The following is a 26,690-nucleotide window of genomic DNA, read 5'->3' on the forward strand; positions in this document are numbered from 1 at the left end:
ACTTCTGAGCATGGGGCCTACACTAGCATGTGGTTGATATGCCCAGAGTCGTTCCATTACAAAAGGCTGATTTTTCCCTTTCCTAGTAGGTGCCAGTTGTAAATCTCTTCGTGGTTAGGGATAGGGCTGTGTCTACTTCCCTGTCTCAGTGATGGGATTTTGTCTGATGTGAACCTGTGATTCCTTCTGAAGACTACACCAGTGGTAAAGCTGTAATGTCATAGGCCTTTCCTTTCACTTGGGATTGTGATCCTTACTTTTTTTTTTAAGTTTATTTATTTATTATGTATACAGTATTCTCAGTATTCTGTCTGCATGTATGCCTGCAGGCCAGAAGGGGACACCAGATCTCATTACAGATAGTTGTGAGCCGCCATGTGGTTGCTGGGAACTGAACTCAGGACTCTCTGAAGGGCAGGCGGTGCTCTTAACCACTGAGCCATCTCTCCAGCCCCTGTGACCCTTACTCTTGAGAAGGAGGAACGGGGTCCAGAGAAGCATCAGCAAGAGCACTCTATCTCCCCCAGCCAGAGAGTTCCCCTTCCTTCCTGTATTGGGCCAGAGTGCAGGGGTCCATCTTTTTCTCCACGTGTCTTCCCTCCACTATTCAAAACAGTGTTCCCATTTTATTCTGGTGTCTGCTCTTTAGCCTTGTCCTTTTCCCTGTCTTTCTTTGATCTCTGTACTTTTCATGTCTTCCACTGGGAAGCGTACACAGGAAGCAGGGACAAGCATATATGACTATTGAATTATTCATTCTTTATTCAGAAACAAAATGTTTTGAATCAGTTGTGCATTCATTTTGTTAGGTATCCCTTATCCAAACATTTCATTTTCAAACATCTTAAAACCTGTTCAGTATTTATTTTTGGCTATTTCTTTATTTCCATTTATTGCCAATGTATTCATTATTTGAAATATATTCACAAAATGGTTTTTGCTCATAACTTTTTTAAAAGCCAGCTGTTTTAAATTTTGAGTTGAAAGCCAGGGATATGACTCAGTAATAGCGTAGTTGTCTAGCAAGACCCTGGGTTAAGTCCCTAGTGCCACAGTGGGGTTTTAGGGTAGTTAAAGGATGGGGTGTAACTCAGTGGCTAAGTACTTGTCTAGCTTGAATGAGTTCCCAAGTTTGATCTTTAGAACCACAAACCCAAAGAAACTCTCCAAATGCCATACCCAAAACAGCTAGCCTTAGGCTGAAAAAAAAGGGAAATGAGTTGAGAGGAGAGCATCAAATGGAAAGCCTGAGCTTAAACATGAGCTAGGATTTGCAGTTTGCCTCCTGGTGTGATGATGGAAAGGAAAGTTTATATGGCAACTACAGATGTGTGATGATGGAAAGGAAAGTTTATATGGTAACTACAGATTCTCACAGCTGTCAGGTGCTTAGAATTTTAAAGCTTAATCAACCTTGAATCATCCTCTTAACGGGTTGGCTAAGGAAGCTTTGTAAGGTAATAAGCTGAATACTGTGTAAATATCATTTGAATCATTTGTGAATTGTATAATTAAAAAGAGAAGCAGGCGCTAGAGAGATGGTTCCGCAGTTAAGAGCACTTACACTTCTTGCAGAGGACCTGGGTTTGGTTTCAACACCCATGTGATGGCTCACAACTCTCTGTAACTCCAGTTCCTGTGGCCTTGACACCCTCTTCTGTCCTCCAGGGGCTTTTGCCTAAATGTGATGCAAGCACACACACATGCATAAAAACTAGGGATGCTTTTGTTGTTGTTGTTGTTGTTGTTTGTTTTTTGTTTTTCGAGACAGGGTTTCTCTGTGGTTTTGGAGCCTATCCTGGAACTAGCTCTTGTAGACCAGGCTGGTCTAGGGATGCTTTCTATGCTGGTTATATTACATTTTGTTTCTGTTTCACTTATAGTTTTATATTTTTCTAGTGTTTATATAAGGCCTAGGTTTGGGTATTTTAAGATTTTTAATTTTTTTTTCTTGAGATTATGATATAGTTACATAACTTTTCTCATCCCTTCCTCCTTCCAAGCCTATATATGCTGCCTTGCTCTCAAATTCATGTCCTGTTTTTCACATCAATTGTTGTTGCATAAATGTGAGTGTGTATGTGTGTACATAATTTTTAAATACAAAAATACAGTCTGTTCATTCTGTAGAATGTTACTAGTACGTGTATGTTTTCTTCAGGGCTGACCATTTAGTTTTATATAACTAATTTGTATGCTTTTCCTTGGGGAGGACCATTTCTGCTGCTCTTAGCGTTCTTTAGTTGCCTGTATACTTTCTTTGTGAACTTAAGCCTTGTGAGCATTGATGTCATCCTTGTTTAGGCGGTCATATTGATAAGACTTTCTAGATATAGCTTCTGACATTCCTAGGAGGCATAGTGTCGCAGTAAATCCCAATTCCTCTGGCACTTAACAGCCTTTCTCTCCCTCTTCCACAATGATCCTTGCTCCTTAGGCCTGGGAGTTGTACTGTAGATGTATCCTTTGGGACTAGGCTCTGCAACTGCATTTTGATTGGTTGTGGTTTTCTGTGATGGCCTCCATGTGTTGCAACAAGAAGTTTCCTTGATGAGCGGTGAGGACTACACTTATTTGTGGGTATAATGACTAATATTCAGAGTATAGTTAGGGATTCTGCTGGCTTAAGTTCTCCTAAGATACATGATTCACTAGCCCTATGTAGTTGCCTAGGTTTCTAGTACCAGATATTATTTCCCTTTTGTTGGGTTAGTTTTTTTGGATTTTTTTAAGATTTTTATTTATTTTTATTTTATGTATATTGATGTTTTGTGATAACCAAAATGAATCGTGAAAAAGAAAAGATAGAGTTTCTGATGGGTCTATTCCCAGAGCTAACTATGCTGGTGAGACTGTGAGTGTTGCAGGTTAGAGAGGGAGAGCACCTACTGTTGTGGATAGGCTAGGTCAGTCTACATCTTAACCCCTTCCCGGAAGAAGAAAATGTATCAGTGTGTTGAGGAAGCCAGTTTCAGAAAGTGCTGTATTGGGTTCCTGGCTTTTAAAGTGTGTTTACCCTCTTTGCCATATTAGGCTTTAGTATGGTATGGTTGTTTTGCTTATTTTTAACTCTTGCTTGTAATTAATAGAATACCATAGTCCTGAATAATATCTCTCATCAGCTGAAAATTACTCTGCCATTTTCCTCTTAAAGTCCTAAGTTTTCTTCTTCTCTGATTCTCTTGTAGAAATCATGTTTGGTGTATGTCTGATAACTCTTGGCTTCTGTGCCTTTGGATCTACACGACTTGCTGGGTAGTTCTTTAGTTCTGCTTTTATTTCATTAATTCTCTCTGTAATATATATGTATTTTAACATGGACACCGACTTGATATTTTTATCTCTGAGAGTTGCTTTTTTCTTTTTTCCTATAAACTTGTCTCATCTGTTTGATAATCCTTTTTTTTTTTAATTTCCTCTTTTGCTTTTTTAAGTGCTGATTTGTATTTTGTAATCTTAGTTTTCAAATCCATAGTCTATGGTTCTGTCTTACTGGTTTTTATTTCTACTTTCTTTAGCTCATAGGGAATTTTAATTGGAATCTTCCTGTCTCAGATCTTTCTCTTCTTACAGGAACTCTGTATCAGGTCTACTTTTAGAGAGTGTTTGTCAGGTGCCTAGAGGCATTTCTAATCCAAGACCTATCAAATTTTTAAGTTGGTATATTTGGGACCACACAAGTAGTGTGACTTCCAACCACAAGTCCATGGGTTTGTGGGCTGTGGTTACAGAGTCTCTGAGGGGAACTGTATTTTTACTCCCCCTGAACTGTAGGGGGAGGCTCACCATCTACTGGGGGCACATTTAAGGATCCTGGGACCTCCCACTATGATCAGACTCCAAACTTCCCCTGCCTCCTTGGCTAGCAGCTCATAACGACCCAGATCCATACTAGACCATATTAGCTTAGTTTGTATCCCCAAGGAAAACTTCCTGCTTCTGAACTAGTTTAATATTTATATTTGAGCTTTCTTTTTGAGACTTAACTCAGGAATTTTTTTTCTTTGTACCTTAGGCATTCATGTAAAAGATTTCATTCATTTCCTACCTGGCCTATAAATGTATAAAAGTAACAATAGTCCATATAATTTCTCAGTCTTTGCTGAAAGTTCCCAGACTTGACCAGATGTCAGTCTGCTAATATGAGGATATCTTGGTATTATGTTACTATGCTTACAAACTGCTTGAGAGGCAAAGAAAACATACAGATAAACTTGAGAGAAATACAAGAAACAATAGCTCCCTAATGAGGCCCACATGTCTTGTATTTGAAGTCAGTGTTTTAGGACACTGAACTTTAAGAAGCAGGCATTGGGGACTGCTTGATGTGTAGTAAAATTAATGCCCTTGAAAGTGGAAGCCGTCATTGTTTTAAGGGCGACTGGAAGGGGATTTAGAAGAATTAGAGAAAAATAACTGAAGTTCTAGACAAACATAAAGCATTTACTTCCAGTGAAATAACTTTAGGCAATAACAACAAAAAGTAGCACCTATTCAGTGAGTACTTAGGGCACATCTTCCGTGGGTATTTATTAAATGTTTGGGGAAATGCACAATTAGTTATGTGAGCAGAAATTCCGAGTCTGGGCATCTTTCTTAGACTTACTATTCTCGTTTTAACTCTTGTTTTCACATGGTAAATGTAACAGGATTCTAATAGTGTTGAGTGCAACATTTGTTGACTCAGACTGACTGACAGATTTAGCTATTTGCTGTTGTTACAGCAACTAGTTTTTATTTTTCTTTCCAATTCCATGTGTTGCTCCCAGTCAGTGGGGTGGAACAGATTTGAGTCACTTTTCCTTTCACTTGCTTTCTATAGCCGTTTATAAGATGTGCGCTGTAGGACCCTCACTGGCCGCTAATCTGGACCAAGTGTCCCTTTGACACTTGTCATGTGGGTAAATGTATCCTTCCTTGTCCTCATACCTTCAGGAGTAATACGCTGTTTTAAAGAGGTGCCTTGATGGCAGTGCTCCTCAGGACGTGACTGGTGGTTTTCAAACCTCTATAAAATCTAGGACCCAGAATGGATTCCACATTTGGAGTTTTGGTGTTAGTGATGGTGGTTGCTAACATTTTTAAAGTGTTTGGAATTGAGTGCTACATAGTCTAATTTTTAACACACACAAGAATTTTAAGAGATTGATATGTAAGTGTTCATAAATACTCCCAATAAATCCTAAGCCCTTAATTATGTAAAAAAGAAAAGTGTCAGTTTTGACCTATATGAAAATTCTTAAAGCATGCATTTTGTTTTTATAAACAAAGCCTGTAATAGTACCTAGTTATTTTAAATCATTCATACGCTATCCTTTGAAGACTTTTCAAATATTTCGTGTGGATAAGGTCAGAAGGAATGTATATTCTTGTAGATTTTATAGGAATATTTATGAGTTTTTATATGCACAGAAACTGCCAAAACCATTCTGAATAGGTTATGCTTGTTAAATTATTATTGTCATCTTGAATCATCTGCACTCATGGCTCACAGCTAATACCTTAGTTGTGGTATTATTGATATCTTTAATTTATTAGTCCATGAATATATGCATAAAGATTTTTTAAACCAATTTATACAAAACTAAAAGCAGTAAAATGAAGTTGTTTTTCAGTCACAAAGTGGCTTCTCTTAAATGAGGCTAAACTGGCTCCGAAGAATGTTCTTGTGCATTTGCCAAGAGACTTCTGGGATGGGCATATTTTTAAGAACTCAGAACATAAACAACTGTGATCTGTGGCAAGAGATTTCAGTGACCTCATGATGACAAGGAGAACAAAGCATTTTTAAGTATTGTGGTGGTGTTAACTCATTGCAATGTGTTTGTTCTTCTATTTTGGTATATTAGTGAAAGCCAGGCAAAGAGAACTACAGACTGACTTGAATTTAAGATACTGTTTCTTTATTGCTAGAAACAGACTAAGTTCCAAAGAAGTATTATTTCCTAAGGATAAATATTGCATACATGAACCAGTTAGAAGCCATTTAGACCTTAGAGTTTTGATTCATTTTTTTTTTTTTTGTTGGAAATAATATGTTCTAAACTTCAAAGATCAAATACTTGGCAGGAAATAAGAATCCTTCCTTCAAATGGATCAAGACAGACATGTTTATTAAGTACTTACTGTGTGTTTGGGACCATGCTAAATATTATGGAATGTGAAAGAAAGTGAGTCCACACTGTTTTTAGTATACAGAACTGACATATGCCGGTGGGACTTAGAAAGCAGAGCTATAGAATCGAGTACCAAATAAAATGACATTTCACTTACATAATACAAAAATAATCACATAATCCCTTTTCAGTAATTACCTCTACCCAAGCGTGGTGCACATGCCTTTTCCTCCCAGCTCTTGGGAGGCAAAGGCAAGTGGATCTTTGTGAGTTCACCTCGTGAGTTCTAGACCAAACCTTGTCTCAAAAAACTAAAATGAAAAGATATTAAAGATTTAACTATTATCTAATCATATAATAGTATGTTTTTGAAAGTTGAGATAGACTGATTATATGCTGAACTATATGCATTATATATGTCAGTCTATCTTGTTATGTGAAATCAACTTGTTTTTTTTTCAGAATTTAGTGTCTTCTATGTGAGGATCTCACCTTAAATTCCCTAGGTACATTACTGGTTTGTTTGAGTATCTGTATATGACTTTGTATCATTCATATACCTCCTAAAAACTATGTACTAATATGAAATGTTTTTCTCATAAAGAATGGGTTTTAATGATTCATTTTATGTGCTTGTATATTAAGCACTTGGTGGTATGCTTGGTGCCTTCAGAAGACAAGAGGTCTTTGGATCCATAGAACTGGAGTTACAGGTGGTTTTGTGGTGTAAGGACTTCCTACACCAGTTTTGAGCCACCATGTGGGTGCTGGGAATCAAACGTGGGTCCCCTAAAAGAGCAATCAGTGCTGTTAGCTTCTGAGCTATCTCTCCAACCCCAGATACATTTTTTTTTAATTGATGATTGTATTTCTGTTTTGGTATCTAACAAATCAGAGTTCCTACCATCAGTATTTCATTAAAAAAAAAAAAAAAAAAACTTGAGAATACATGTAATTTAATACTTTTCTAGGTCCTAGGAATTTGGAGACTAAATCTTTGCCTAACAGCCAGGAAATAGACCTTAGAATTCAGCTGTTTCAACCTGGATTTTCATCCCCACAGCCTAAAGCACTGTTGTTAGTAGTTCTGTATATTTGTACGTCTACCAAATATTTTGAACTTGAAAGCGAGTGAAGTGCGTGTGGGAGGGAGGGTTTGCATACATCTCATCTCTGCCCAATTTATTTTGTTTGCATCCTGAGATCAAAGGTAAAGTGAGTGTGAGTAGGCAGAGGAGAGGGTTAAGCCTAAGCTGACAAAGGTCATCACTACGACCAGAGTAAGAAATAAATTTTTGGTTGTGAGCCTAGCCTTTAATGGCTGAGCCATCTCTCCAGCCCAGCCAGAGTAAGAAATATATAACTACTTTTCTGTCTTCTTTGAAGATGATGGTATTTATTTATTCATCTGTCTTTGTTAGAAATTTTGAAGGACTTATTTGGATATGGAACTTTAAATATTTATGTGACACAAAATCCATCTTTTAAAAATAGCAAATGGCTTGGCGTGGTGGCACACACTTATAATCCAGTCTGTCAGGAGGCAGGGCCAAGAGGATCACCACAAGTTCAAGGCCTATCTGGCGTACATAGTAAGTTGGGGACCAGCCCAGTCTGCGAGGTCTGCATAGTGCGACCTTGTCTCCATACAAACAAAATAAAATGTGACAGTGAATGGAATGGTCAAAATGGTCCTTTGAGAAAAGAGGTGACTGATCTAATTCATCTTCCCAAACACATTCAAAATGCTGTAAGTGCAAAAACAGTCCTGGGAATGGTTCTGTCTTACTGGTAAATACATTAAAAATGTATTTAATTTTAATTTTAATGGCTGAAGAATACATGAGTCTAGAGTAGTCTAGGAACAAAAGCTTTAGAGATGAACCATTAGAACAAACAGCAGCCGTATAGAACAGAGTGAAGCTGGTGACCTCTGCAACTCAACTCCATAGTCTTGGAGAGTGCCTGAGCGGTGACTCAAGGATTTGTTCTCAGAGACAGGAAAAACTAAAGATGATTTTGCTTAATTAGCTATTAGTTGTAGTTTGAGTTTTTACTCTAAAATTTCTGTTCACTCAGTCTTCACCAAAAAGCCGAGAATCAGTAATTATCCTTGGGAGCTCAAAGCAAATATAGAGAGAGGAGGGTTAGACCTCAGTAAATATTGGGGTTTCTCATCCCTTTATTTTTTAAGTTATGTTTGTTTTGAGACAATATTCCTATTGTATAGCCCGACTGAACTTAAACTTAACCTTGAAGTACTAGGCTTGTAGGTAAATCAGCATGTCTGACTAATAATAGGTTTTTCATTAATGTCCATATGATCATATATTGGTTGATCTTTTTTATTTCCTTTGGCCAGATAGATCTCTCGCTCGCTCGCTCGCTCACTCTCTCGCTCTCTCTCTCTCTCTCTCTCTCTCTCTCTCTCTCTCTCTCTCTCTCTCTCTCTCTGGAAATAGGATTTATTTTGTGGTCTTGATTGTTAGATATACCTACGTACATAAACTGTTTGTTTTCTTTTGCTTTTGTAACCCTTTAACTGAGCAAAGATGTACTATTTTAAGCTAAACTATTTTTCCATTTCTAGGCCTTAAGGAAAGTGCAGAAGAAATGGTCAAAAACAAGTTGGAGGGAAAGGATAAGCTGACCCCTTGGGAACAATTTTTAGAGAAGAAGAAAGAGAAGAAAAGACTGAAAAAGAAACAGAAGGTATCCATGTTAATTCGTCAGGTGTTTATTGAATGCCAGTTGTGTGCCTCACACCCCACCTGTAGTTTTGAAATGCATGTCTCTATGACAGAATCTTCCTGTCTGGCCCACACTCCATCCCAGTCCTGGGACTGTAGGTGTGGACCACCACACCCATCTACAAGGAAGTAACTGTTTGATCTTTATTGTAATAAAGTGGCAAAGTAGGATAAAAGCCCTACCCCCTTGATACGGTACCTCCTTTTACTAAGCTTTCTTCAAAACTTAAATAGGCAGTTAAATGCCATTTGTAGAGTGATTCCACAAGTAATAAAGCTAGCAGTTTTGGGGAAGATTTTCTAAGTAAGTCTTGATGGAGTCAATAAAATACTCACTCTGAGACTTTCCCCTATATTTGTACTTTTTCCTTTTTCTGATTTTGTTTCGTTTGTTGTTTTTCAAGACAGTTTCTCTGAGTAGCTCTGGCTGTCATGCAGCTCACTTTTCAATCAGACCAGGCTGATTGAAAACTCTGACATCCACCTGGCTCTGCCTCCTGAATGCTGGGATTAAAGACAAGCACCACTACCACACTAATGTTCTCCTTTTCTTATTTGTATCCCTTTAATTTCCTTCTCTTGCCTGATGGCTCCAGGTAATGAATGCATCAAGCTCAGTATTGAAAAAATGTAGGAATAATGGACAGACTTGTCTTGTTTCTTATTTCAATAGAATTGCTTTAAGTTTTTCTCCATTTAGCATGGTGTTGGCTGTGTGTTTGTCACATAGAGCTTTTATTATATTGAGATATATTCCCTCTAGCACCACTCTCTTGGATTTTTATCGTGATGGCATGTTGGATTTTTGTCAAAGGCTTTCCTGTATTTACTTAATCATATGATTTTTCTTTTTAAGTATATTTATGTTATTTATTACATTGTTAACTTGCATGTGTTGAGCCATACCTGTATCTAGGATAAAGCCAACTTGGTCATAGTGGATAATCTTTTTGATATATGTCTGTCTTCAGCTTGTAAATATTTTATTGAGTATTTTTTTTTAATCTATGTTCATCAGGGATATTGGCCTGTGAATTTTTCTTTATGTTGTATCTTTACCTGGCATTGGGATTAGAGCAATACCAGCATGCATCATGGTAGGCGTTTGGGAGTCCTCCTATTGCTATTATTCTTTTAAAAAGCTTTTTTTCAAGATTTAAATTGTTCTGCCTGCCTGTACACCTCCATGCCAGAAGAGGGCACTAGATCTCATTATAGATGGTTGTGAGCCACCTTTTGGTTGCTAGGAATTGAACTCAGGACCTGGAAGAGCAACCAGTGCTTAACCACTGAGTCATCTCATTTTTTCAAAATTTGAAGAAGACTGGCTCAGATCTTTGAAAGTGGTAAAATTCTTCTGGGCTTTTTTTTCCCCAACAGAAGCCTTATTGCTTTTTCAATCTCATTTGTTATGTGTCTGTTGAGATTGTTATAACTTTGATAGTCTGGATAAATCTACAAATTCAAGTTCCTCTTTTTTTTTTTAGATTGTTCAATTTAACAGCATTGGGGTGTTTTAAATATTCCCTTATCACCAGGCGATGGTGGCACACGCCTTTAATCCCAGCACTCGGGAGACAGAGGCAGACGGATCTCTGTGAGACCAGCCTGGTCTATAAAGCTAGTTCCAGGACAGGCTCCAAAGCCACAGAGAAACCCTGTCTCGAAAAACAAAAACAAAACAAAACAAAAAAAAAATTTCCTTATCTGAATTTCTGTCTGTTGTAATGTTTCCCTGTTTATTTCTGATTTTGTTATTTGGGTTCTCTATCATTCTTTTGGTTAGTTAGGCCAGAGCATCTGTCAACTTGTTTATCTTCTCATAGCAGCTCTTAGATTTGTTGATTCTTCATTTTGGTTTCATTGGTTTCTGCTCTGGTTTCTATTATGTCTTGCCATCTACTGGATTTGTTATCATTTTGTCCAAAATTTTTAGTTACATCATTAAGTCATTTATTTGTGCTCTTTATAATTTTGGTATGTAGGCACTTAGGGGCTTGCAGGACTGTTTTTAATGTCTCCCAAAGATTTTGTTGCATTGTAGTTTTATTTTCTTTTAGTTCCAGAAAATTTTTTTCTTGATTTCTTCTTTGACTCATTAATCATTTTAATAATGACTTGTTTATTCTCATTGAGTTTGTATACTTGAGATTTATTTGGGATTGATTTTAGCTTTTATTTAACTATGGTCAGGTAAGATACATGGAGTTATTTGATTTTAATTGTTTTGTGTTCCATGATACATTTTATTATAGAGAAGCTTCCATGGGCTGCTGAGTAAAATGCATATTCTTTGATGTTTGGGTGGAATAAGTTCATTGGATGTATAATATCATTTGTTTTTGATTGTTTCCCTGTTCATCTTTTATCCAAATGATCTTTCTACTGGAGGAAGCTGGATATTGAAATCACCTACTTTTAGTGGGCTGATAGTAATCTATGTTTGTTTTTTGTTTTTTGGGTTTTTTTTTTTTTTTTGGTTTTTTTTTTTTTTTTTTTTTTTTCGAGACAGGGTTTCTTTGTGGTTTTGGAGCCATGCACCAGTTTCTCACCACCTGGGCTTGGCTAGAGGGTCACTCTGAATGAAGGCTCCCAAGTTTGGCAAGTGCCAGAGGGAGGAAAAGCAGCAAAGAGGAGATCTGGACTTACTAACATTTAAAATACATACAGTAAATAATCAATGTCTCAGTGCCTGCACCAGTCTTGATAACAGCCTTCGGACTCCTCGGTGCCTTTAAAGCTTAGGGGATCATTTTGCATTCAGGATGAATAGAGATTCTAAGCATATTTAGTAAAATGACAGGGATGTTTTACATTCTTAGAAAAAAACCCAGTCTGGTTAGTCTTAATCTCAATTTACTCTATGGTTTTGTTAGTTAAATAGACCAATATAATGTAGGAAGTCTCTTGAAATTATATTAGGGAAATGTCTGAGTCCTGCTTTGGTTTCTGTTACTATGATAAAATATTCTGACCTGAAGTAACTTGGGGAAAGAAGGGGTTTATTTCATCTTACACTTCCAGGTCATATGCTGTCTGTGGGAAAGGTCAGTGTAGGAGCTAAAACAGGAGTGCTGCTTTCTGGCGTGTTTTCTCTGGATTCCTCAGCTACATTCTTTATGCAACCCAGGACTAAAGATGGCATCATCCACAGTGGACTAGGCCCAACTTCATCAATTAGCCATTTAATTAGTACCTCCACAGACGTGACCACAGGCCAGTCTAATGGAGGCAATTCTTCAAGTTTCTGTCAAGTTTACAAAAACTGAACAGCACAGTATGCACCTTACAACTTTCTGAGGACAGTGATCCCATATTTGATAATATTCTTTTCTTACAAAAATCATAGTTTCCTTTAATTATTTTCCATGCATATGTAAACATAGAGCTATAGACAGTTTGACCTGCCATGTAGGTGGTGCTCTTAACCTCTAAGCCATCTCTTCAGCCTCTATATTGAATTTCTTGACTTCAAAAATGTTTATCATTTTTTTCATATTCACATACTTCAGTCTTTATAATGTTGCAATTCTTTTTACATTCATCTTTAAGGCTCTTGCTGAAGAAGCCAGTGAAGATGAGCTTCCCTCTGATGTTGATTTGAATGATCCCTACTTTGCTGAAGAAGTTAAAAAAATAGGTAAGCCAGCCTGTACTTGTGATTTTTCAGTTGTAATCCAAAGAAAAGGATAATATAAGTTGAAAAAAAAAATAGTTAAAACTAGCCATTCTCTCAAATATGCTAGAATTTGGATAGCTTAATCAATGGTTTATACCATGTCTGTCCTGAAGAGTTCAATCATAAGTCATATTGAGAAGAACCAACACGCCTCTTGTATATAGAAGATATAAAGTAATTCCATTATAAAGGACTTTTTAAAAAGATTTCTTTATTTTTATGTTCTGTGTATGACTCTTTTGCCTGCATGTATGTGGACTACATACATGCAGTGTTCAAGAGGCCAGAAGAGGATGTCAAAACACCTAAAACTAGAGTTGCAGATGGTTATGAGCTGCCGTGTAGACTGGAAACCTACCCTGGGACCTCTACGAGAGCAGGTCTCTGCAAAGGCAGTGAAGAATTTGTCTAGCATGTATATAGTTTTTAAATGTAAGCATAAAATGATAGTATAATAGCCTTTTTTGTTCAAATATACAAAGACATCTATGCTTAATATTTAGTCCCTTTTTCATTTACCCTTCTTAAATACAGTTTAAAAGCCAGCTTTTCTCATAGCTCCAATTTTCTTCAAATCCCTAGGCTAAGATGACTTAGCAGCTTCCTATGTCTAAAGAGTCTTGTCTCCATGGTTTTTATACCACTTATGCTTCCCAGATACTTTCATTTGTATCTTTTGGATATATGTGCTTGGTAAGGTTGAGGCCATACTTGGCAAGTTTGTGCAGAAAGCACTGTAAGTATTCATTGCTCTTGTGTACTTTGCCTTCCCCTCATCCTTATTTCCCACACACATGAACTCCCAGTACTTATTCTTGAGAGCGCCAAGCTGGCCTTGTAAAGAGTAGTTTATGAGATCTCCCTGCTTCTTGTCCCTCCTGACCAGTGGGCCAGAACAGTTCTCAACAGGAAAAGTCAAAATGCTTAAATTCTTTCCTGGTTTTTACGGCCCTTTAGCACTGACATTTTATTGGTGAAAGGAGATTAAGTTGAATAAATTCTATTATATGCTATGAGATTCTTAGGAATTGAAAAGGGAAATGGAAACCTAGCAGCATATTCTGCTTTTTCTCATACCTTTGTGATCATTTCTAAAAGATGATGAAACAAAGTTTATTATTGAGAACTGTGAAGCATTAAAGCTTCCTTGTTCTGTGTCCAAAGTGCTTCATTTGACATATATAATCTGGTCAGATTGCAGAGCTCAGAGCAGCATTCAAAGAATAACTTAAATAGTTCAGTAGTGTAGGGTAGCAGCTAAATTGCATGTAAGCTTTCCCTAGCATTAGTATCAAACATTCTAAGTGGACAATATAGGCAAAATTTGTTTTCACTGTGTTTTTATTTCAGAATGCTCCATAAGAATTGTTTCTATCATCTGGTTTTGTTTGTTTGTTTGTTTTTCAGAGCAGGGTTTCTCTGTGTAGCTTTGGAGCCTGTCCTGGAACTCACTCTGTAGACCAGACTGGCCTTGAACTCATAGAGATCCACCTGCCTCTGCCTCCTGAGTGCTGGGATTAAAGGCGTGCACCACCACTGCCGACTTCTATCTTGTTTTAAAAGTTAGTGGTACTTCGTTGTTTTAAAGGAAAATAGAATGAGAACTTTTTACATGAAATGTATGACTAAAATGGGTGTCTTGCCAAGTTTGTTCACTCTGTCATTAAATCTTGTGATTGTCAGATGCAGTGCAGTCTGATAAACTAGAGCTATAGCAGTAGCAATAAAGACAAGACAGTATCTTTTGTACAGTCTGGTTTCAGGGAAGATGTACTAAAAGTAGAAGCAAGATTATATGAGTATGGTATTTAAAAGAGTGGTGCAGAGAAGATAACGAGGGAGAGAGAGAAAACGGTGTGTCTTGTAAATAGAATAGGCAAAGAAGGCTCCCTTGAGGTGTTGAGATTTGAGTGGGGACCTTGGGCACAGACTACCAAAAGAAGAGCCTTACACAGGAAGGAAAAGGATGTAAAGTGAGAAAGGACATTTTGTGCATTGTTGAAGGAATTGAAGGTCATCTTATGGCTGGGCACCGTCAGAGAGGGAGTTCTGTGTGGAGCTAGGGTGAATTTCTAATAGGAAGTGACCTGCAGAGCTTTGTTGTCTTGACAGAAAGTTAGGATTTTATTGTTGACCGTAGAAAGCCACCAAATAGCTTTAAAGCAGGAAAGTGACGTCATCTGGTGTGTCTCTTAACATATTGCTGATTCCTGCAAAGAAAACATGTTGAAAGAGACACTAGTGAGAGCTAGAAAACTCAATTTTCACAGAAAAAAAGTCCATTGTTGGCCAAAAAAACAGATCATTTTGAGGGGAGTTATTGCCAAAGGAAATCAATTAAATGAGTTCTCAAATTTAAAGAGGTTGCTTTGGCCAGGATAACCAAGAGTGGCTAAAGACAAGACATAAATCTGAAGGCCAGACAAGAGGCAAAAGTATAGAATGTGCAGCAAGGCCACAGGAAAGGAGACCAAGACAGGAGAGAACCAGCTGAACCTCACAGGGTGTTTCACAAAAAAGAAAATGCCCCTTTTAAGTAGTAATGTAAACAGAGTGCAAAGCCATTTGCACACCTGGTATCCATTCATTGAGCAAGCACTCATTGTCAGAGACTTTCAGCACTTGTTAGAAGATACTTCCATAAAGCCTCACACCATATAATAATACAGACTACATATGTGACGGATGGTGGTTCAGTAACCTGATATCTAGAGACCAAGCCAACTTAGCTTGGGTAAGAATACTCTGTAATGTTCACATAGTGGCAGAATTTACTAATGGCATATTTCTTAGACCACAATCCAACTTACTAAATGACCCATGACTTCTGTCACCATGATATCTTCTCCCATACTTTATGCATCAGTACAGTTACTTACAGTACAAACTGGACGTTTGCACTCGGGAGGCAGAGGCAGGCGGATCTCTGTGAGTTCGAGTCCAGCCTGGTCTACAAGAGCCAGTTCCAGGACAGGAACCAAAAGCTACAGAGAAACCCTGTCTCGAGAATCCAAAAAAAGAAAGAAAGAAAGAAAGAAAGAAAGAAAGAAAGAAAGAAAGAAAGAAAGAAAGAAAGAAAGAAAGAAAGAAAGAAAGAAAGAAAGATGTTTGATATATATTGTATATATGTATAAACAGATGGATTTAATGAATAATTTTCAGTTAATTTCTGTAGTTGGAGACTACTCTTTCATTTCCTGGCTGTCCAGACCTAAATAATCACAGAAACTGTGTTAATTACAATACTGCTTGGACAATAGCTTAGGTGTATTCCTACCTAGCTCTTATATCATAAATTGACCCATTTCTATTGATCCGTGTATCACCACGAGACTGTGGCCTGTCGATAAGTTCTGGCATCTGTCTCCTTGACTCTGCCTACTCTCCATATCTCTGTTCGGATTTCCTGCCTGGCTTTATTCTGCCCTGCCATAGGCCGAAACAGTTTTGTTTTTTTTTGTTTTTGTTTTTTTTTATTAGCCAATGATGTGGGATTCCCCTCTGTATGCTGTGAATATGTCTTATTACCGTTAGTTAATAAAGAAGCTATTTCCGCCAAAGGCTTAGCAGAGTAAAGTCAGGCAGGAAATGAGAACAGAGAGTGTGTGAGTAGGTGGAGTCAAGGAGACATGTAGCTGCTGAAGGAGAAAGACGCAAGAACAGCTGTCAGAACCTTACCCCAAGCCAGGCAGTGGTGGCGCACACCTTTAATCCCAGCACTCAGGAAGCAGAGGCAGGCGGATCTCTGTGAGTTCGAGGCCAGCCTGGTCTACAAGAGCTAGTTCCAGGACAGGCACCAAAGCTACAGAGAAACCCTGTTTCAAAAAAAAAAAAACCAAAAAAAAAAAAAAAAAAAGAACCTTACCCCATAAGCCATACCTCGTGGCAATACACAGAAATGGGTTAATTTAAGATATAAGAGCTAGGGGGCTGGAGAGATGGCTCAGAGGTTAAAAGCATTGCCTGCTCTTCCAAAGGTCCTGAGTTCAATTCCCAGCAACCACATGGTGGCTTGCAACCATCTTTATGGGGTCTGGTGCTTCTGGCCTGCAGGCATACACGCAGACAGAATATTGTATACATAATAAATAAATAAATATTTTTAAAAAAAGATAAGAGCTAGCTAGGAATATGCCTAAGTCGTTGGTCAAACAGTGTTATAATTAATATAGTTACTGTGTAGTCTGAGCAGCTGGAAAATGAACAAGCAGTCTCCGTTTACAAACCAATTGGTAATAAAACATTCACAGCATACAGAGGGGAATCCCGTATCAAATTTCAAATTTGTTCCTTCCAGGATAAACGACTTTTTCTTTACCAGGGTACATACAAAGTATAGCAAAGAGCAAAGATTGATGTAATGTTCTGTGCTTATGATCCAACAGGGTGTAGGAAGACAGTGTCCTAGTTTAGTTTCTGTTGCTGTGATAAAACACTGGCTACTACCAACTTGGGAAAGGAAGGACATATGTCTTATTTGGGATTTTTATTGTTGTGAAGAGACATAAGCACGGCAACTCTTAATAAGGAAAACATTTGAGGCTGGATTCCAGTGTCAGAGGTTTAGTCCATTATCATAATGGCAAGCATAGCAGCAAGCAGGCCCACATGGTGCTGGGAAAGGAGTTGAGAATTCTGATCTTGACCTACAGGTAGCAGCAGGAAACTGCCACATTAGGACTAGCTTGAGCTTATGAGACCACAAAGCCCACTTCCACAGTGACAGACTTCCTCCAACAAGGCCACACCTCCTAATAGTGCCACTCCCCATGGCCAGGCATTCAGACACATAAGTCTATGGGGGCCATTCCTATTCAAACCACTTGTCTGACATTTCCACAACCATCCGTCATCTCAAGGTGATGTCCCTTCCTCGAGGAAGAGGTTTGTTCTAGAGGAAGGAACAGACTGAAGCAGAGACTGTAGGAGAGCACTGCTTCCTGGCTTGCACAGCTTCCTTTCTTATACCACCCAGAATCATTTGCCCAAGGGTGGCATGGACCACAGTGGCTGGATCCTCCCACATCAACCATTAATCAAGAAAATGCTCCACAGACATGCCCACAGGGCAGTCTGATGAAAGCAGTTCCTCAATTACGATGCCTTTTCCCAAATATGTCTCGGTTTCTGTCAAGTTGACAAAACCAACTAGCATGTATGGAAGCCTACTTGTAGTCTTAGAGAAGTCAGTTCCTGTAAGGAAGTAAATAAGAGCTTTTGTATTTTTGTTTGTGCCTCCAGGTGTAAGGCTTGATGGTGGGTTCTTTTTTTCCCTTCAGTAGTGGTTAGACAATAGGTATTCTTAGATGGAGCTGGTGTTAGCTCAAAATTCATTGTCTTGGGGGTTTTTTTGTTTTGTTTTGTTTTATTTGTTTTGTCTTTGCTCAGGTGGCCTAAATTGATATATAAATGTATTGCCACAATATTGCCTTCATTGTTAATTTGTTAAGATAAATCCTGGAGATTAGTACTATAGAAGTAAAATGCAGTCATTACTTAAGGATATATACCTAGTTTCCAAAAATATTCAAGACATAATGATTAGCAGTTTGAAATGCCATGTTTTGTTGATAATCATGGGAGCCCTTCCCTTTCCTAAACAGAAACTGAGGGGGAATGTATGTGGGGATGGGAACAGAGTGGGCCTTAGAGGGAAGAACTAGAAAAAAAGGAGAGAGGAGAAAGTGCAGCCAGGAAGTAAAATAAATAAGTAAATGAGTTTTTTTAAACAAACAAAAAAATTATGTAGTTAAGAGTGTACATAACCAAAACAGTAGTATAAGAAGGTGAGCTTGAGTATATTTATAACATACTTGCCCTTGGGCATCCTGTAGAGCTAAACTTATACACCTTATAAAATTGTATAAACTTTCAATATGTGAAAGAATTGATTTTGATTGATGCCAGATGTGGTATTTGGGTTGGGTTAGGAGCCAGTATGAGCACCAGAGATTTGTTACAATTTTTCCCCTAAACTGCAATTTGTTATCAAAAGAGTTAGGAGAATTTTGAAAATATACTTCTACGATGAAAGTTAATTTTTTTCTTTTGGAAATGAAATATTTGAAATGATGTTTTGTTTGTGTTTCAACAAATAAAACTAATCTGAAGATCGGAGCACAGAGCTAAGCCATTAGAAGCCAGGGAGTGGTGGCATACACCTTTAGTCCCAGGTCAGAGGACTCTTTGTTGGTTCTAGGCCACCCTGGGCTATACAAGATTGAATCTGTCTAAACAAGAACCAGAGCTCACACAAAGGTGATCCTAGCACTTGAACTCTCACGCCTTCAATCCCAGCACCAGGGAGGTGGAGACAGGAGTGATATGGCTGTCAGACAGAGAGAGGACTGTATGGCAGGAGGAGACAGGAGCTCAGTGTAGTCTGGGGCTTTTTGGAGACAAATGCAGTCTGAGGATGGATTGCCCCTTCTGTCTGAGCATTGATAGAAGTAAAAAGAACTCTAGTGGCTAGTCACTCTGCTTCTCTGATCTTCAGCATTAACGCCAATGTCTAACTCTGAGTTTTTAGTTATTAATACCAATTAGAATTTGTGCTACAAGCCGGGCGGTGGTGGCGCACGCCTTTAATCCCAGCACTCGGGAGGCAGAGGCAGGCGGATCTCTGTGAATTCGAGACCAGCCTGGTCTACAAGAGCTAGTTCCAGGACAGGCTCCAAAACCACAGAGAAACCCTGTCTCGAAAAAAAAAAAAAAAGAATTTGTGCTACAGACATTGGAATTATTTTCTTATTGCCAATTTGTAACTTTCCTCTTTTAGTGCTAAGGATAGACGGAAGGCCTCATTCATATGAGGCAAGCACTTGACCCCTAAGCTACATACACCCAGCCCTAATTGTATAAACTCTATAAAGATTTTGCTTTTGAAAAAGTAGGACTAAAGTATACAGTACATCCCTTTAAAAAAAGAAAGAAAAAGAGTCATAGTATCAGCACAATTACTAAGAAACTTAAAACATATATAATCAGGCAATAATGGCAATAATTGCGGGTACCATATAATAATATGTGCCAAACAGTAACTATATTCTTACAGTTTACTAATCTATGGAGTCCCTAGACTAACCCTACAGGTAGTTGCCTTTATTAAATTCCATGTTTGGGGCTGGAGAGATGGCTCAGTAACTAAAAGCACCTACTTCTTTTGCAGAGAATTCCATTTCAGTTCCCAGCACCCACATGGCAGTTCAATTGTAACTGTAATTCCAAGGGATCTGATACCCTCTTCTGACTTCCACGGGTACCAGGCATACACTTGGTACACACACATACATGCAGGATATAGCTCAGGGTGTAAAGGGGCTTGCTGCCATGTCCAAGACCTCAGATTCCCAAGACCCACATGATAGGAAGGGAAAACCAAGTCCCACAAGTTGTCCCTTGGCCTTCACACTTGATGTGTTGCATGCATAGCTAGCTGCATACAGACACACCAAAATAGATTTAAAAATAAAAAAAACAAACCTGTTTTACAGATAAGGGCATAACCAATGCTTTTTTTCTAGGATGAAGCAAATTGTTCATCCTTTTAAATAACCTGTGTGGGATTTTTGTTTTCTCTCTAAAAGAACTAAGCCATTTTGTTCAGTAATGAATTTGTTCAGTAATGGTCTAATGATTCTCTTTATTAATTACTGGTGTTTTGCTTTGGTTTTGAGGTGGTCTCACTATATATCAGACTCAGAACTCACAACCCTTTGTCCTCTGCCGAGTGCTAGAGTTACAGAAATGTGCCACATACCAACAGAAATACCTTCCTTGCAGTACTTAGTCACCTTCCAGAAGGCTTGTGTATGCTGTTTATGCCCATGGCCTTCTTCATTTTGTTTATAGTATAAACAGATTTTGCCTGTTAATCTTGTCATTTTAACCCTCTCTTGGTTTGTTGTACCAGGTATAAAGAAAAAATCAACGAAATGTGCAAAGGGCAGCACATCTTCAGAGGAAGAAACTGAGCTAGAAAAACAAAAGGTAGAAAGTGGTCGTTGTTGAGTGTTTATCGATGTTTGGTCTGAGGAGTTGGAATGATGTGGTTCATGTGGGTTTTCAGTGTCTCTAATTTTAAAACTGATTTTTCCAGTGGGTTTTGTAAATACATTATAAGATACATAAATATTTTAGTCACATATTTTTAAATGTTACCTTTAACCAAACACTATTTCTCCAGCTAATATGGAGTAAAAGTTTCTCAAGCCCTTTATGAATAAGGAGATATTCTCATTCTCACCCTTTAATATGACCGAAACAGAAGATATTGTTGTTGGAACATAAAGTAGTATTTGCATATCCTTTGGATCTATTGATCCTGTTACAGTTTCTGTTACAGATTTTCAAATGCTAATTTCTTTTATTAGTAGTAAATACAAGTTTATTGTACAATGCTAAATCTTCATTAGAAATGCTGTGATGCTTATGCGTAACACAGGGGCGCAGGCTTTGGATCTTGACTGTTCAGTTTAGTACATTCTTCTGTTCTCTCCCCCTTGCATGCTAAGTAGTTCTCATAAGACATGGGACGTGATTCAATAAGGAAGCTGAATGTGAGTGCCAGTGATGGAAGGAAAAGAAATTAAAGTGTTCATATGTGTAAGGGTCACAACGGATGGGCCTGTGTGTTTTCTCTATTGCTTGTGGTTGTTTGCTTGACTCGAGAGGTGTCTCTCTGATGTCATGGTCAGTAGAAGCAGAATACTTGGTCTCAGAAGCAAATGCTGAGTCTAGCTCATGAAAGGATATCAGTATTGAAAGAGACAAGAAAAAAAAAACGAGCAAAAGAATTTTCCTAGTTGCTGAAGTGCACATCTGGAAGCTGTAATTTGAATCACAAAGTAAATTTCCTGTCATTACTTAGAGAGAATAAGGTGGAAATGGAATGTATTTGAAAGACCCAGGGCTCTCGTTCCCTTGCTTGCTAATCAGATTACTCCACAAGGATGGACATCTGTCCTTTGCATAAAGACTATTCCTTTCCTCCTTTCTTGTAGCTAATCCTCACGTCACAGCCTCGAATGGACCTACACTATGTATCTTGGGCCTCTTTCTACTCTCCACTCATTGACTATAAGCAGTCCTCAGAGTAGCAGTGCAGGAAAACTCTGCTGTAGGTTTGAAGTTTTGTGTTTCTTTCCATAGGCTGAAATGGCCTTGCTTGTAATGGATGAGGAAGAAGACAGCAAGAAACACTTCAATTATGACAAGATTGTGGAACACCAGAATCTGAGCAAAAAGAAGAAGAAAAAGCTTATGAAAAAGAAGGAGTTGCTTGAGGATGACTTTGAGGTAACTGGCAGCACAAGTCATTATTAGTTTCGTGAAGGTGGAATTAAATCTAAAGGCAGTTCTGGGTATAGAAATTAGACATGGAGTTACCCTTGAAAAACCCTTAAAGGTCCCTTAATGGTAATAGAGCAACTGTTCTTTAATCTAACACAGTTCATCCCAGAGTGATGAGCTCTAAGTGAAATTGTTACCTTTAATTTGGTAGCTGTGTTAAACAAAAATCTGTGGCCTTTAAATGTTAAAACCAGAAGCATTGATATTCATGCTTTGAGAGGTAGCTGAGCATGGAGGGTTCACATGATATTGGGCTCACTCTCACTGTGTACAGTAGCCAACATAGTGGGCAATGCTTTTTTAATTTCTTCATATCATGTTTCTGTTCCTCTTCAGTTTTCTTCTTATGGTAAGTGCCTGGTCCTAATGGCCATATTTTACTAGGAGTTACTTAACATTTTCCACTAGTGAACTTGGAAGAAGAGACGGTTGAATGTTGAATTTGGCCAAAGTGGAGGGAGGGACATCAGCTTCTTCATAGTATGTAGAAAGATCGCAAGGCCACTGTTGCTCTACCTGTCCATGTATGCTTCTGTCCCCATGAAGTTTCTGATGAACTGGTTTTTTCTAATTAAAAAGCAAAGAATAATTTCTTATTATGAGTTCTGCCTTCACACATAACTATGCGTAAAATATCTTTCGTGGAGCTGTGATATGGTCCAGCAGGTAGTAGCACTTGCTTCTGAGACTGTCAGCCAAGTTCAGGCCCTGTCTTCCACATGGTGCAGAAGAGAACTGACACCCTCATGTTGTCCTCTAACTTCTACACACCACACGAACTTCTTTTTCATGAGGGCTGTGGAGATGGTTCAGTGGGTAAAGAACTTGCTGGACCTTCATGAGACCTGAGTTTGGATCCCAGAACCCCACTAAAAGCTAGGAGCAGGAGCATATGTGTATGGGCTGTAGGGGATAGAGACAGACTGATCCTGGGGGCCTGCTGACAGCCAGCCTACCCAGGTGATAAAGCTGCAGCTTCATTGAGAGAAGCTATCTTAAAATATAAGGCAGACACTGTTAAAGGAGACACCTGTCATCAACCTCTTGTCTCTTTTTTTTTAAACATTTTTTTTAAAATATTTATTTATTATGTATACAATATTCTGTCTGTGTGTATACCTGCAGGCCAAAAGAGGGCACCAGACCCCATTACAGATGGCTGTGAGCCACCATGTGGTTGCTAGGAATTGAACTCAGGACCTTTGGAAGAGGAGGCAATGCTCTTAACCTCTGAGCCATCTCTCCAGCCCCAACCTCTTGTCACTGCATGCAGGCACAGACACCTGTACAGACACATGCACTCACACAGAGTTTTCATGAGAGTTCCTTTGTTACTCTCGGTATCATGTCTGTCATCTTCTAAGTAAAGCTGTAATCCATCTCCAGTACACTCAGGTTTTTTCTTTGTTGTTCGCTGCTAAGCCTGACTGGATTGACAGGTATACTTTTCAAGGTACAACCATAGTGCTTTTTGTAGAAACATCTAGAGGATAAGTTTGGGGTTTGTATCTTACAAATCTTGGACTGGAGAGTGGATTTCTTTGCCCCCACCCAATAACTGCTTGTGATTCCAGGGTGATCAAACCTAGCACTTCACACAGGTTTAGGCTAGCACTACCATTGAGCAACATCTGCAGCTACCATTTTGCATTTAGATTTTCAAGCAATGTTTTGCTAAGATGCCCAAGGTGGCCTTAAATCTGTAGTTAGCCTCTGAGTAGCTGAGATTGCTGCCCCATACTACCTGGCCTAGCTAGTAACTACTTTTGCTTAACACCAAGTTTAAAATTTCTTAGAATTACACATAATGCAGTGACTGCTTAAACTCCAAGCAGTTAAGCAGTGTCCAAATTGACTTATTTATGATGGACAGAAGTCAGTATTACGCTAAGTGAGGAGTAGAAGCCCTGCCTTGGGAACCACTTCCCTGTCAGTGAAAGTAATGATCCAGTTACATACCACTATACACATGGGCCACTATTCTTCCCTTTCAAGTAGATTGGTTTTGGGGGAAGAGAACAGCGTATCCTTCACATTGTGATTGAAGGGCAGGCCTTAAGAGTCCATTGAGTCTACCCTGGACGTGGTGGCACATGCCTATAATCCGAGTTCTTAGGACGCCAAGACCTGGAGGATCCTGTGTTCAAGAGCAGCAAGTTATAGTCTAACCTAGACTTAAAAGACAGACTTTGTCTCAAATAACAAAGTAGAAGACCTTTTTTTTGGACTGGAGAGATGGCTCAGAGGTTAAGGACGCTGACTGTTCTTCCAGAGGTCCTGAGTTCAACTCCCAGCAACCACTTGGTGGTTAACAACCATCTGTAATGAGATCTGGTGCCCTCTTCTGGAATGTGGGTATACATGGAAGTGGCACACTGTATTGTATACATAATAAATAAATTCTTTAAAAATAAAAAAAAAGAAGACCTTTTTTGGTTGTAGAAAATGGTTCTGATGCCTCATCGCACAGTGCACACACTTGTGTACTAAGAACCAGCAGCTCTTTGTCTTTATTTACTTATTTGTTCTCTTTGAATTCACAGGTAAATGTTAGTGACGCACGGTTTCAGGCAATGTACACTTCACACTTATTCAATTTGGATCCTTCTGATCCTAATTTCAAGAAGACAAAAGCTATGGAAAAAATTCTTGAAGAGAAAGCTCGGCAACGAGAACGAAAAGAAGAACTACTTACTCAAACAGTGGAGAGAGCTCAGCAGGACACGGGAAAGGCGGCACAGAAGCAGCACTCAGATCCTGCCTTGTCTTTGCTGATTAAATCCGTGAAAAACAAAACAGAGCAATTCCAAGCTAGAAAAAAACAGAGAGTCAAATAACCAGAGAGTCAAATAACTGGACACTGTCTCTGTGCTCTCAAGTACACAGAAATAGTTTAAGGGTTAATGGGAATGTAGCTGTCTTAACCCCAGCACTCGGGAGGCAGAGGCAGGAGGATCTCTGTGAGTTCGAGGCCAGTTTGGTCTACAAAATGAGATCCAGGACAGGCTCCAAAGCCAAACAGAGAAACCCTGTCTCAAAAATTAAAAAACAAACAAAAATATGTGTAAAAAAAATGGTGTCCATTTTTTTGTGTACAGATGAAAAACAAATTTTTAAAAAGTATATATGGATATGTACATATATATATACATATATATGTTTATATAGTACCTTAATGTCTCAAAACTCAGGAAGCAGAGCTAAAGATAATTTATTTTTGTAGCATAAAGGATGAAGCTGTGAACTTTTTTCCATGCTTAGTAATTTGCATGTAGAGCTGATGTATGAGCAGAAGTGCACAGTGTCTCTACTAGTTTGCGTTTTTGCTAGTTTTTATAGTGTCGGTTTGCCTCATATATATACTTCAAGCAGACTATTCTGAAAAAAATAACTGAAATAAGACTTTAACTGATGAACAAAACAGTTCCTTGGAAAGAGTTTCATTTTTATATTGCGCATAATTTCGTTTGAAGGGCTTGTGGACTCTGCATTCATGTTTCTATTTGTAGCAACAACAACAAAAATCCTTCTGTTCTTTAGATTTTTTATAATGTTTTGGAAGGGTAGGTATACTAGAATAAAGGGAATCCCACTTCTTTGTAAAATTAAAGGACATCTTCAAGACTAATGCCCTTTGGTTTATCTGGTATAGATTTTAAGAGCTATTAACTGACCACTCACACAGGAAAACTGGATGTGTTGCATATAAGTAAAAGGAAATAAAACCAAAATGGACTGTAGCGATTAACAATACAGCCTTCTTTTGAAAGACAGTACAAATTCTGTAGGTTTGTTTTATACTAAAGTTACCATCTTTAGCATAAAAGCCTGTTTACCAAGAAAGCATATTTATTAAAGATGAAAATCTCAGAGCAATATCAAAATCCTAGCAGTTTCTAAAAAGGGGGTGATTTAGAAGTTCGTTGTAGATTCATAGATGGGAATGAGGTACCATTGCTCCTATTCTAGGATCTTTTTAGAGGGTTGCTTGCAGACACTGGGATGAGGCATGGGGAGGTAGTCTGTCCATCCCCTTGGCATATACAAGGTGTCCGAATAGCCTCAGTTGTTATAGCCTTACTTTTGCATCTGGGCAGGGTTAGGAGACTACAAGGAACCAAGGGTCAGAACTCCCTTTGAGCATTCCTGGCCTTAGACAAAGACTGAGCTCCTATTTGGGATCCCTGCACGACCTGACCAGCTTCTACCTCAAGTTCTCAGCAGTTTCATTACTTTTGCTGGTTTTTTTTTTTTTTTTTTTTTTTTTGTCTTTCTTTCTTTTAGAACCTTTGTTTCTAAGTAGTAGCTTAAATTGTAAAATCTTTTACTAGTGAAGCAAACAGTTGAGCACACTGACTCCTTTTCTGATTTGTTTTATTTCATTTTTTGAAACGGTAACTCTGTGTAGCCTGGGCTATTCTGTAGCTAGCCCCAATAAACCTTGTTACCCTTGTAGTCCTAAAGTTCTGTCATTTCACTGTGCTTTTGCTTACAGTTACTATGTCTTCCTATAAAATTATTACAGTTTTGCCGGCCTTTAATCCCAGCACTCGGGAAGCAGAGGCAGGCGGATCTCTGGGAGTTCGAGACCAGCCTGGTCTACAAGAGCTAGTTCCAGGACAGGAACCAAAAAGCTACAGAGAAACCCTGTCTCGAAAAACAAAAAAAAAAAATTTATTACAGTTTTATATATAGGTGAAGTCTATTAAATTAATTACTTTGGAATATGGGAGGGTTTGATATCTCCTTATTTTTTTAAAATCTAAAATTAAGAAAGAATACGTCTCAACTTAT

The 26,690-nt window shown here is 38.4% G+C and overlaps 1 protein-coding gene across 1 annotated transcript in view; it reads left to right on the plus strand.

Moving 5' to 3' along the window:
- Nucleotides 1-26,130, plus strand: part of Esf1 (ESF1 nucleolar pre-rRNA processing protein homolog) — a 46,913-nt gene extending 20,783 nt beyond the window's left edge. The window contains exons 10-14 of the mRNA XM_057781932.1: nt 8,707-8,828; nt 12,419-12,506; nt 20,458-20,534; nt 21,696-21,842; nt 24,440-26,130. Of these exons, the coding sequence (XP_057637915.1) occupies nt 8,707-8,828; nt 12,419-12,506; nt 20,458-20,534; nt 21,696-21,842; nt 24,440-24,733 (728 nt within the window). The 3' untranslated portion in view covers nt 24,734-26,130. The remainder of the gene's footprint in view (nt 1-8,706; nt 8,829-12,418; nt 12,507-20,457; nt 20,535-21,695; nt 21,843-24,439) is intronic.
- The last annotated feature ends 560 nt before the right edge of the window (nt 26,131-26,690 follow it).

The sequence above is a fragment of the Chionomys nivalis genome, chromosome 9, assembly GCF_950005125.1.
Source record: "Chionomys nivalis chromosome 9, mChiNiv1.1, whole genome shotgun sequence".
Lineage (NCBI taxonomy): Eukaryota > Metazoa > Chordata > Mammalia > Rodentia > Cricetidae > Chionomys > Chionomys nivalis.